General features: G+C 24.4%; 1 protein-coding gene across 1 annotated transcript in view; it reads right to left on the reverse strand.

Moving 5' to 3' along the window:
• Positions 1-5,173: 5,173 nt before the first annotated feature.
• Positions 5,174-14,484, reverse strand: part of LOC129971385 (rapamycin-insensitive companion of mTOR-like) — a 50,324-nt gene continuing 41,013 nt past the window's right edge. Inside the window, exons 27-32 of the mRNA XM_056085104.1 lie at positions 13,426-13,480; positions 11,959-12,066; positions 11,236-11,331; positions 7,875-7,998; positions 5,940-6,078; positions 5,174-5,674 (exon numbers count right to left, since the gene is read on the reverse strand). Of these exons, the coding sequence (XP_055941079.1) occupies positions 5,606-5,674; positions 5,940-6,078; positions 7,875-7,998; positions 11,236-11,331; positions 11,959-12,066; positions 13,426-13,480 (591 nt within the window). The 3' untranslated portion in view covers positions 5,174-5,605. The remainder of the gene's footprint in view (positions 5,675-5,939; positions 6,079-7,874; positions 7,999-11,235; positions 11,332-11,958; positions 12,067-13,425; positions 13,481-14,484) is intronic.

A 14,484-nucleotide genomic window follows, 5' to 3' on the forward strand; every position in this document is an offset into this window, starting at 1 on the left:
ATCAAAATCAAAATTTGCGGCAAAGCTTATTTTTCAACGATTTCTATGTCATTGGATAAAGAGATGGTATACTTGATAATCTTCATATCTTTTTAGAGACAGAAAATGGATGATAAACCGATTGACTCAACAGACCACTCCAGATTTTTCATGGTATATATGAAGGTAAAATGTTATAGCCACCATTGAGACCGATTGAATATAGGTTTCTTCTGAAGTTTTTGAAAAATACTTAAGGACAAGATGATATTTTTATTGTAGTGAGAACATGTAACTCAACTCAACTCAACTCATAAAAAACATGTGATGAAAAACACATTCGAAGGCAAGAAAAATTAAATTATTAAGTTGCCTTTTAAGTATTCAGAATTTTACTCTTCAATCACCATTTGGAAAAAAATATTTTTGTTGAAACAAAAAGCACTTATATTGAAGTGTTAAAATATTCATTTCTTATTAACATACACTTCAAACTTATACTCAGTACTTGATTTGAAAACACTATCAACTAATAGGGAGTCGGATTAGAAATTGCTACCATATTTCATTGAGCACTCAATTTCAAAGAGAAGACGAAATATTTCTTTTTGTTTGGTAAAGTGTAAAGAGTCCATTCCTACTTATCAATTGTAGATAAAAAAAATATATTACATGCCAGTTTTGTCATTATTTATCACTTGTGGATTTTTTCAACAAATTAAGCAATTTGTATATATTTTGACCTATATCAGTGGAAAACGTATTTGTTTTATTCATTTCATTCCTTTTTCTAAATTATAAAATTTTTACGAATTTTTTAACAATACGTATTCTCGAATTCCTCATTCCAGCATTTTTAAGTTAAGTGATTAATGTAGTATTGTATCAAATTATCTGAGCAAGTTTAGAACAATTTTATTAAAAACATTTAAAACAACTTTTTAAAAAATGTCTGAATTTATTTTTATGACGCCTAATAGATGAAAAAATCGTCCGTATTTAACGCTTGTTGTGCCATCATCACTGTTAATGATAAGCAAACAGTACGTGTCTGTTGTCAATCTATTCGTTGGAGCATCACAAGGTTTTTTAATTAAAGTTGCCAAACACTTGGCCCTTCGGAAGTTAGGTATGTACATCTTAAAGTGATTTTTTTAATCGAAAGTTTGATTAGAATATTAATTAATTGAAAGACGGACAAAATTTCATTGCCTTTTTTTATGAATAATTAAGAAAATGTTATCGAATGAAAATATGCCTGATTAAAATTTGAAAATTGTTCTTTTAAAGGATATAAATTTAATTTGTACGAAATTTTATTGTAATTTTAACAAATTAAAAAATTAATTTTAAATATGATTTGCAATAGTAGTTTTCACAGTCGAAATTTCAATCAAACGTACTTCATTATTTCAACAAACTTTTAAAGCATTTGATCTTCTTTTGTTGTGTATTTAAACATGTTCTTTAACCAAGAATTTTACTTTACCTATGAAACTAATCCATGAAACCTATGAAAAGCCAATAAGTTATTTTGTAGTTTTCAAATATTAGATTCTCTTCTTCTCTGGGTATGATTTCAAGCTTGATGCAATTCCATTTTGAATTAAATTTGTCATACAATATTTATTAAGCATACTTGCATTATTTAGGAGACTTTCCTAACTTTAAAATTATGGATATTTTTAATATTGCATTGCATAATAAAATGTCAATTCTCTTTCATTTTAAAAGTTAGATTAACGATTACAGATATTTTATGTTATTCATTTATGCGATATAACTAGATTAAATATCAAATTTCTAATCCCCAATAAATGCATTTATTATAATTTTTATTAAACTTGTGCATTACTTTAATAAGAGTAATTATAAACCTGAATTATAAACTATAATTTATAATCATGATTTATTTGCTAGATATGTTACCAGGAGCAGATTTAAGTCTAAGTGAGCATTAGGGATCCCCTACAGAAGAATGTTTGGTCATATTATTGAAGAATAATCAATTATCTCATAATTTCCCACATTCTTCTTCATTTCTTACGAAAATTGTCTCAGACATCGATAATCAAATTAGGCTATATCCTGACTTTTTTATTAATAAGTAAAAACGGGTATATCATGGTAATATAAACAAATCATATGAACAATATGCTTGGTAAAAATCCATCTTTTTGCCACATTATTTAAAGAATAAGGGGGGGGGGAGATCGACAATGGGGCATCGAGCTTAATATAGCTCAACAGATATTTTTATACATTAAAAATTCAGTGAATTATAATTTTATAATTCATTATTCAGCTGAAAAGCAATTACTATTTTGAGAAAGTTATTACCTATTGGGAATTGTAACCTAAATTGAATAAGAAGAATCGGAAATAAATTTCTTAACGAAAAAATATATCGCGTAGGAAGGAAATACACGCAATAAAAACTGTATTAAGATGATGTGGATGAATAAACAATTATTTTCCGGAATAATTAAGAATAATTCTGGTATTTTTTATCAATTCTTGAGATTGGATTGAGATAATTTCATTCTGAGAGAGAATTACAGAAAAATGACGGACAAAAAAAAAAAAAAAAAAAAAAAAATACATATCTATTTTTATGAATTGTTTTTATAAAATTATCACCACTAAACTTCTTCGCTGAGAGTTAAATTCTATTTTAGGAGTAAAAAGCGTTTTTGTTTTGGAACAATTTTGGAAGATTTTATAACTGATAAAAATTATTTTATTCTTTAATTGCTCCACAATATTTAATAATAAATAATAATAAGCTTACTGAGTTAACGAAACGAAATAAAAGCTCAAATTTCATAAACGTTTACAATATTTTTAATTATAATAATAACTCAAGTCTGTAGGAGTTTTTAAGACTCCTTCAGAGATTTTGGATAAAATATAATCTGTTGCCCTCACCAAATACGTAAATTTTTGACATGACTGACACATCAGTTCTACAAGATATATAAATAAACATATAAGGTAAACAAGATTTTGAGGAGTTAAGTACCAAATAATGATTTTGGATAAAATATAATCTGTCACTCTATCCAAAAATGTAAAGTTTGACAAAAGAAACTGATGTTTTAATTCTACAAGATAAGTCTTGTAGAATTAAATTTTGAATGTCATATCCAGATGTAAAAAGATGCATCAAACTAATGAATTGGTACAAATAATGTGTACAGATGGATACATAAATAGATGCATTAGATCAAAAAATTTTATAATGCTAAAAATTTTATTTTAAAAAATCTGAATTTTAATTATTTTTAATTAAACATTATTTAACACTCTCTACTTGGCTGAATGGTTGGATAAGAGGTGGGTGAGAATTGAAGTGCAACCATGTCGTTATGATAAATTCTGGCTTATTTCATAAAAATTATGCACTTTGATCAAAATAAAATGCAAAATATTACTTGCATTAGTTAATTATCCAAAAAAGATTTTTAAATTTAAAATACTGCAAAGTGATTGTTTGTGAAATGAGAAAATCTACAAATTTTCATGTGAATTCCAAAAGTTTAAATCTTTAGAGTAAACTCAATGTTGACAGTTTGAAACAGTTTCCTAATATAATTAATTTTTCTGCCATTTTGAATTATTAGAAGCCAGAAATGTAGTCTGTATAGTTTTAAGATAAAAGTTTCTTTTTTTCTAAACTTTAGGCTCCTTGCATGAGTTGAAGGTTTAATGTGTATATATATATATATATATATATAATCAATATTTTGCAGTTATTTGGCTTGTTTGATTTTTAAATCTTGTTAGAATTCAATACAGAATAATTGCTTTTCCCCCCTTTATACTAGTATACATTTACATTAATAGAAAGACTCATGAAACAAACCTATAGACAAGACCAGTAAAAGATTTTTCTCTTCAAACATATATTTGTAACTGTTTAGCACAAAGTTAAAATATGCTTATTACTTGTTAACTTTTATATGACATCAAATTTCAAAATATCAGTGATATATATTTTAAATTACTGCTTAAAATACATTCATAATTTTAATTCTTGATGTGACTGAAAATTATTATATACATTTTGAAAAAATAAATGAAGCAAGCAGAGATAGAAGTAAAAATGTTTATTCTTTTCATAAAGCCTCATGAATCTAGCACAAGATTCATTGCAGATGCTGAATTTATTACATTCTTAAATATTATTTACAATTTATAACAAACGATATCAAAAAATAAAATTCTCTTATAGAAAAACATTTGTTATGAAGTAATAACAATCCAACATCTTAAAAATTAATATAAATATCTAATAATACCTCATCTATACGAAGGAACATTATTTTAAATCTCATTGACTTGCATTTTGTCCGACATAAAATGAATTATACATACACAGAACAAAACACAACATGCAAAAATATGTATATAATATTATGTACATTAAAATTAATTCATAGGAAAGGGAAGACTAGTCATTTGTAACACAGTGAACTCAATTCATCACCTATCTTAATCTGAGATACAATTTTTCACATATTGAACAGAAATTTATTTATGCATGAATGCATATGACTGTTAACATTGTTAATTCACAATTTGTTAAAAAATAGGCATTTATGAAATGTTTGGTACAAATTTTTGGTAATTATTTCAAACATGAAAATGTTCTATATAACAAAAATAAATCCAAAGCAAAATAAAATGCTTACATTTTTTTGTAGCTTTCGAGTTACATTAAAAAAATTTTCATTTATTTTGGATATTACAAAATATAAACAGGAAAAAGAGTTTATGCTCCTTATTGAAATTGAAACATGTGACATTATTATGTTTAACACACAGTGCTAATGCAATATGGTCCTTAACTAAAACTAAAAACCTTAAAATAACAAAAGAAAATAGTATAAAAAATACAAATATAACCATTGCGATTTTAACATCTAAAATCAGTCTTGCACATTTAATGATTTCTGATTGCAAAAATATATTAAAAAATACAAAATACACATAAATATATTCTATAAAAATGAAATAATATTGAGGATATAACATTTATCCAAATTCAATAAAGCAGTTATAAAATTTCATTTAAAACTCAACATTTTTTTAGATCATCAATTTTTTAGATTTTAGATCAAATTTTATCATATATTTAAATTTTTTTTCACATTACAGAATTTTCTAAGCATTAATATGAAGTGCATATTATATATATATATATATAAAACAAAATTTTTTTTATCATATTCTTTTATAGTAAAATCTGCATTAAAAAAATGTCAGTATCGAAAATTTATAAAGAAAGATTGTTTTACGATTCTCCAAAATGATCATAATTATTCACAAACTAAATGTCTTTTTTCGCAAACAGTTGATTTTGAGAAACAAATAATATATTTGAAAACTAGGAAGTTGAGAGAAAATAAAGAAAAATGTATATAAATCAAGTTTGATAAATAATTGATTTATATAAAAAATGAAAAATATAATATAAAAATGTGTTCCATATGAATATGTTAATAAGATGTAACACTTTAAAAGAACACACACACTTTGTTATCAAAATTATACATTCATCTTAAGGCTCTGATCAATTGAGTTCACTGCTAAATTTTTTAATTTAATAATTATGAAAGGAATGTCAGGCTTCACTACCACCCACTTGTGGAATACTGATTATGCCAACAATAGATTCTGCTTCTTGTTGTAACTGTAAACAGAATAATAATAAAAAAAAAGAATGTTAAGTTCATACCAAAATTCCCTTTGTTTATTCAATAAAGCAATAAAAGGCTAATATAAAATAACTGCTATCAAACTGATACTAGAAGAATATTTTTTTAAAATACATTAAAAAAACATTTTATTTTAAATGTTTGAAAAATTTAATCATCTAACAATATAAATAGAGATTGTGCTTTAAAAATATTCATATAATTAAAAAAATGATAAGAAGAAATATTGAAACACATTACTTGTTCAAATGTAACATCCAAAAAAAGTTCTTGTAAAAAACGCCTAGCATTGAGACGGAAATTATAATTAGCCATATAATAGTTGATTTCTGAATAAAGGCAAATGTCTTGAAAAGCACTGGGAAATTTCTGTTTCAAGCTGTAATTGAAAAACTAAAATTAACCATAATATTTTTATTAACAAAATACCTAAAAATAACATTAATTAAAATATTAATAAATTATTAATAATTAATTAATTACTACAAAGTGTTTCAAATTTTTTAAAGCAATTAACTAATATTTATAATTTACCAAAACAAAAAGCTCAAATTAGATATTATGAAGTCAAATACTGATATAAAAAAATCCATTCTAAGGGTGAAATTTAATTTTGATAGGCAATAAATTCAACATAAATGACAAAAAAAAAAAAAAAAAAAAAAAAAGTCTAAGTATAAAAACCTTATTGAATGCATTTGATTTTTTTTTTAAATTTTAAATTTGGCATGTCTTTTTGAGTTAAGCATTTAAAATGGGGCAAAAGATAAAAATAATGCCATGAAAATTATATATATATATATATATATATATATAATGGTTTAATAAATAAATATGTAGAATATGATTTGAAGAAGCAAACATTCAGTTCTTTAACATTTTTTATTCTTCGTCATTTAAAAAAAAATAATCAAATTTTATATTATTAAGATTTTTTGTCCAAATCATGGTAAGAGCATGGTGTAGTATACAGAATAGAAAGACAGAAAAAAGAAAACAAAAGATGCAAGGAAAATTTTTTATCTTATATGATTTCATAAAAAAATCAACCAACTGAATGTTGATTCCATGGGAAAATCAGTAGTCCATGCAATTCCAAAGTTGCAGTCAAGCCAGAATTCAAATGATTATGAAATTATCTTGAGAAGTAACCTGATTTAAAATTATTACATAAACACTGAGGTATATAAATATACACATTAACCACCTGTGCCAACTTGGATTATTGGTATGTTAGATTTTAATCAATTCTCTTATGCAAAACTTGATATTCTTGGTGTTCACTATTTTTTAAACTTTAAATCAAGGTGGAAGTTCAAATGATATTCAAATTAATAATAAAATAACAATATTTTTGTTATTTTATATTTGTTTTATATATGGGTTTCTTCATGTAAGCACAAGTCAAAATCACAAGCAAGTAACTATATATATTATCTAACATTCAGCAATGTTGCCTTACACAGAGCTAAAATTTCACTTTCTTATTCTTCACGCATTGTTAATTTCCAAAGTAAATTGGTGCTGAGTAATTTATTTGTATTAAATTTATACCCAATAGTATATTAGCTGAATTGAAATGTGCTGATAATTTAAAAAAAAAAAATAACAAGCATATTTATTTCAGCATTCTGTTTTATACCCTTCTAAACTTAATATCTTAGTGAGCTTTGTTTAAAGATTAAATATAAAAATTCAATGAAATAACATGAATAGAATTCCTTACGACATTGCAAAAGAATGTGAAAACGTAAACAGAAACTTTATAATTTTTTTAAACGAGGGACACATAATAAAACTTTCTTCAAACTAAGCATACATTTTTGAAGTAAAAATTGCAGAAATTTAGGGTAAAAATTATATTGTTATTTATACATCATTAAAAAGGTAATTTTTCAAGAGGTATTGAAATAATTTTTGTGCAATAAAATTGCCAGAAGTTTTGGTAAAAAAACGCCACATATATTCATATGTATAACAAACACTGCTCAGCTTATTTTATGTGCAGGATAGAAATGCATTTTATAGCAAATCATTAACATATTTTATCGGAAATGGTCTGTTGAAATATAAACTCAACTAAATGTTAGAAATTACAATATTACTCATTTCCACATTACAAATAATATAAGAATCATTGGTTGGAGAATCACTTGTTTAAGAATAAATACTTACTTTAAAAGACCTTGTTCAGATGCTTTAATGGCTACAGAGCTGCTCAAATTAGTTACATAATGCATGGCTTCTTTACGTATTAAATGTTGACTATTTAGGTAATCATCTCGGAACTTTAAAATACCTGAAAAACATAAGAGCATTATTTAATGAGAAGTCATTTCTCATATACATTAAAATTAACTATGTATATTAATATATTAATATTTTATTTGGGTAATTAGTATTAAAATGTTCACTGTTATGATATATTTTTTTGATTTGGATCATCAGTCTAATTAGACGACTCCTACTTTGCTATCTCTTAACTATAGTAAAGAAGGAGTCGTCCATTAGATAATAAGTGTGAATAAGAGGCAAATCAAAAGGCAGTCAATGTTTTAATCTGATCAAATAATACAAAAAAAAATCTGTAAGATATTCATACAGAATGCAACAATAATCTTATCAACTTTAATTCTCTTCTTATTTGCTGCAAAAACCGACTTCGAGCAGAACAAATATTTTTTCACATACAAATAAAACCAACTTCAACTTGGCTTACACTGTTTTTTTCCATTACAATTTTAAATTTAAAAATATTAATAATTTCGTATTCAGGAAAATTTGGCATATTAAATATTAGCTTAGTAATAGATAAAGTTGCATGCTTACCAATAATATTTTTTGGTAAACTGTAATCAAGGGCATAATTAATATATTTCTCAAATTATTATGTTACACAGATTAATTTCTTTTAATTCAAAGGTATTTCTGGCAAATAATTTATAGTAAACACCAAATTATTCAGTGATATTCAATACTTTCTGATGCATCAAAGATAAAATGCAATTCTTTTACTTTCAACAAATAAGCATTAAGTCCTTAGAATTTAAAAGCAACATTTTTAATAGATTCACAAGACAAGAAAGTTAAAAAAAAAAAAAAAAAAAAAAGGAGAAGAAGTTATATTTTAGTGTAACAGCTTGTGCTAAAAATTATTAACATGAAAAAAAAAGGGATATTTCACTTTCTAATAACAGCAAAATTTAAATCACTCAGAACAAAGAAATTAATTTATTTTAGGCTATTTAAATCATATGTTATTTGAGATTCTGTAATTATCTACTAACCAAAGGAAAGTTTTATATTAATAATTACCTTTTTACAGTTCAAATTTTCATAGACTACAATTTATTTTCAAATGAAATACAAACAATTAAAATTATACTAAAGGAAATAAAACATTTTTTAAATAAATTTTTATTTTTTAGCAGAATAAAATATGCTATCAGGAAAACTTTTCATTGACACTAAAACTGTTCTACACAAATTTACATTTACTAAATGGATACAATATGCAGCTATTTTTTAAAGTTATTTTTCCGTGAATGCATTCCTCGCACCCACACTAGTTTAACTGAAAATAGATACAACATTAGTTAGCGTATTATTAATTTCAAAATGTTGCAGAAAGTGGATATGCTTTAAATTAAAACCAATATGTGATTGTTACAGAATTAGATAATATATGAGATCTTAGTTTTGAGTTTTTTTAATGCTGGTTGGAAGACAGTTAGATGTTACGTGTTCTTTGAGTTTGAAATGTTCAGTTACTTTAAGTTTGATCTTCTCAGTATTTTCAATCTTATTATCAAGGACAAGATAAGAATATATCCTCTTATTCTTGTTTACTTTTAAAACTTAAAAATTTTCACTATGTTAAATTGAATAATTCAGATTTTACTGTTAAGGACTCACCTTCAGAAAATAATTCCACTGTAGTACATTGTAGGACTAACATCAAAATATAATTAGTTCAATTTAAAACTTCTTTAGAAGAGGAAATTGATTACTCAACAATATTTGCATTGGATAAAAGTAATATGGGAAGATTAACATGATTATGTAGCACAAAGATGCAATATCCAAAAATCTCAAAGGAAACCTAATTTTTGTCCAAGGCTATATTGAAAAATATATCAGTTGGCAAAATAATATTTTCAGTATGAAGTTGATAAGAGAGGTTAAAATTATTTTCATGAAGTCAGACCGCTTGAGCACAGCTTAACTCTTAAACTTGTACAAAATATTAGAAATTCCTGTTTTTAAAGGTGTGATTTGGAAATTGTGACAGATATCTTATCTCTGATATTCTCACTCAAACTTAGTTAAAAGAATTAGCTGATGAACTAACAATCAAGAATAACATGGAAAATCAAAAAATGAGAAGTTAATTAATTTCACGAGACGCTCCTCCTCATCCTAAATACATTTCTCTGCACTGTTTTACCAGAACCTACAAAAATATGGCTTACAAATCAGAAAGTTTAAAATTCTTTAGTAAACCACAGTAATTCATGAAATGTCACAATTTCTTGCATTCATAACGAATATATGGAAAAAAAAAAAAAAGAAAGAACATAGTGTGTCATTTATATTATGAAAGATAATAAGGCCAGTACCAAGATCTCAAATTGGCATCAATTTTCCAGGTCTTCATCTAGAGACATCAAAATTATACCCTTATTGCAACACTGAACAATAAATATTTGAATTCAAATGCTGAAATCATGCCAGGTGGATTTCTGAACAATCTTCAAAATTAAATTATACCAAAGCAGCTAAAACAAATTGCAAATTTTTAACTTCATTTTCATGGTTTCATTCAATTTTATTTTTTTTAGGCATTGCCTCATTAAAAAAAAAAAAAAAATCACCAAAATAATTTTAAAATGCTAATAATTTTTCCCTCATGGATGCAAACTCTTTTCTTAAATTATTCCTTAACATATTTTACTTCATAGAATATTTGGGTATTAAATTTTATTTTCAAGTTATCTCTTTCTGTTTTTTTAATCACTACATTATTCTTACATGCAATGATAACATGGATATTTAACTTAAAAAGTAAAAAATTAAAATGCTTTCATTCAGTAACCATATTTAGAAATAAATAAATCATTTCCCTATCAATCTAATTTTTATAAAAATGATATTTTTAATCTTTTAAATAATAAAAAGGAAATTTAAAATAGTTATGGATGTATATTAACAGTTCAACAATCTGGAAAACTAATATTTCAGATGAATTAGTTACTATAGGTGAAAAAAAAGTAACAAATAAAACTTTTTAAAATTATATATAAATTTATTTAATGGCTAAAATATTTTTTAAAAAAATGAATTATCCATTAACAAGGAGGAGGGAATTTATTGTGAGAAAATGAGATGAAAGTTAAGATGGGAAACAGAAAAATCAGAAATGTAGTATATTAAGTATTATTATCTACTTACTTACAACTAGAAAATTTTTTACATAAATTAATGTGTGCATATTCTAAAATCATATATGGCGATACAAAAAATTAAAAATATTTACCTTTTACAGAATTGGATCTTTCCAATGGTGGGATCCTTTTACATACATTATCAATAGTTGTATTTACAGTCACTAATGATTGTTCCTCAGATTCTTCTACAAAACAATAAACACATTTACTCAAAAATATAAATATAGATGAAAATATAGATACAAATGCAATATCAATACAATTTCAATAATTTTCTCAAAAAATTTGAGCTGCTGTTCATTGAAAGCATTATATTGTATGAAAAGAAATAATTAAAGTCTCAGAAATTTTCAGTAGGAAAATTTCAAAATTAATTGAAAGTAAATGGATATTTAAAATTACTTATGCTCCTTAATAAAACTTGATATAATAGAATTACTTCAATTAATATTCAAAGTGTATATGTACCTCAGAATAAATTAAATTATAGAATTAAGCCAAATGACTTAAAAATAATCTAAGAATTCAAATAATATTTATTAGTAACTATTAACATTTCCAATATAATAAATAATATTTATAAATTTACTGTTTGAAATTTTTAGAACATATTTTTCCTTACAATTAATATAAAAACATTTTTTAAAGAAAAATACATAGCAATGAATTATTCTAATAGATTGAGATTGAAAATAAAAGACCAAAAACATGCCACAAAAAATTAAAACTATCCTATACACGATTTTTCTTTTTTTTTTCATAACAATGTGTTTAATAATAATAATTAAAAAAATATCAAGCATATTACTTACCATCAATTGTTGTTCTTTGTAAACTCTTTTTGTCAGCAAAGGAATGATTGGATATACAATTTTCATCAGAATGAAATTCAAATACAACATCACTGGAACTTGGTACATCTAAAGAAATATACATTTACATTATTGACATAAACATTGAACAAATGATTCAAGTATTAAAAAAAAAAGGGAAGTTTTTAACATAAGAATTACAAAATATTGTTGTAAAAAATATTTTCAGATGATTTTGATCACTCAAACATTTGATATTCTCATATTAATTATTCATAATTAAATTAGATAAAAGTTTTCACAGTAAAATTAAAGGCAGTTTTTTAAAGAGCACCTATGCTTCATTAGCTGATACAGAATAATAAAAAGATCTAAAAATTCCAAATGTCTTCTTCCACTTATCTTGTGAAGTTGCAGAATTATAAAACAGATTCACATCAAGAAGTTTTATTTCAACACTGGATATTTCTAATTTCTTCTGTGAAATTTTGGTAATTAAGCGAAATTAAACATTGATATATAAATTCTGAATACAGGGTGATTGGTTTTGGGAAATATTATTAGGCAATTTAGTTTGAGTAGTGTATGTTTAGTTTGAGTAATTATTGCATTTTTTATATCTACAATTTATTCAATTATTTGCCCCACACTGTTGTTTTTAAAATTTTTTGTTTATTAGAAGCTGTTTTTCATGAGAATGAAAGCGTCTTCTACTTTTACCTAGCTGATTAGAGATGTACAAGCTCATTAATGTGAAGTTGCCACATAAATAAGTAGGTTCTCATTTCTTTGATGGATGCAGAAACATTTTGGGATTGAGTTACCAGTATTCCAATGAGGTATTTCCTGTAGAAAACTGATGAATTATTAAATTATTCAGAGCTTCCTCATACTGTTTCAGTAATCTGTCTTCCCTACAGCTATTTAATTTATAATTCTATTCCCTTCTCTTATATCATCATGGATATTTGAAATTAATGATGCTTTATAAGAAAGGAATCATTACGGAATGTCAAGAGGAATTGAAGTTCTTATTTTCTAATCATTATAAAAGAGAGGAAGGAATTTTCTTGCATCTCCTCATTGTAGAAGGTTTTTAATTTTATTTTTGCCTATTGTTAAAGATTAAATTAAACCAGGCATCACAAAAAATTACACTGCCAAATGTATTTTTTAAAAAATATTCTTGCAAATATATATGTATACATTTTAAAATCTATATGTTAAATATCATATAATATGATATATATAATGGAAAGTAATCCAAATGTTAAAAAATTACAAAATATATACCACAATCATTAACATTAATATGTTCAGCACATAATGAATATAATTATAAAAAAGCATTTAACAGTAATAGTGCTAATTATTACACATCACATCCTTATCATATGCCTCTCATTACAAAATATTATAAAAGTATAGCAAACATGCAATTTATTATTAAAAGTATAAAAGATTTACCTTCAGGTATAGGGACAACAATTTCAACTTCTTGGTCTCTTGATTCTTTTGGCACCTAACAAAAATAATGGAAAGTCACACAACTTTGTAAGTTTAAATTTCCTAAAAACTTTTATGCAAAATTGCATACAAAATTTTATAAGTAGTCTAAAAATTTATAAATGTATGCCTATTTTAATCTATAAGTTTCAAACATTATTTAAAACTTCACATATGTCAATTAACTGAATAAAATGAAAAGAATACTTTGTTATCAGATAATTATTTATGAAGCATTAATAAATTTAATAAATAAGAATAAATCAGGACTTTATATAAAAGCAAATGTGCATCTGTTTGCCTTCACTCTATTGGGAATACTATCTGACCTAGAGTTACAAATTTTGGCACAACTTTACTTTACTTATCCTTTGAAGGGATAAAGGTAAACTTGAAAGTGATTTTTTTAAGCTTTTAAGTAATTAAAATTAAGCGAGGTAACATTTTGATTATAAATTTGATAAAATGTCAGCACACAAAAATCATTTTGCACCACAGTTAACTTTTTAATGATATAAATTTAATTGCCCAGTTTTTTCTCATATTTCAACAAAATTTAACATTTTTAAAAATATAAATTACATTATATTTTATCATTGAAATGAAATCCAAATAGTTTCAAATGTTAATACAAAATTTTAATTATTGTCTCTTTGCTCTTCTACAGTTTGAAACTATGACAAAAAGATTCTACTAATTTCCTTCCATATTTTCAAATAAAACTGTAATGAATTGTCACCTTATATATTTATTTCATAATTTTTTATCAGTAATTTGTAAATAAAGTCCTTTAAGATATTAAGTATATTAGAAAATATATCCAGTTAACTGAATAATTATGGCTAATATTTTTTAAATTCTTTTTATTGACATATTCTGATCCAATCCTGTTTAATATATAATACATCAAATTATTTTAAAGCTGGAACAGCATAATTCCATCAAGAATAAGAGAATGATGTTGGCTGTGTGTAGTTAGATGAAAAAGTGTAAATTCATATATACTATCATATATACTAT

The sequence above is a fragment of the Argiope bruennichi genome, chromosome 1, assembly GCF_947563725.1.
Source record: "Argiope bruennichi chromosome 1, qqArgBrue1.1, whole genome shotgun sequence".
In the NCBI taxonomy this organism is placed as follows: domain Eukaryota; kingdom Metazoa; phylum Arthropoda; class Arachnida; order Araneae; family Araneidae; genus Argiope; species Argiope bruennichi.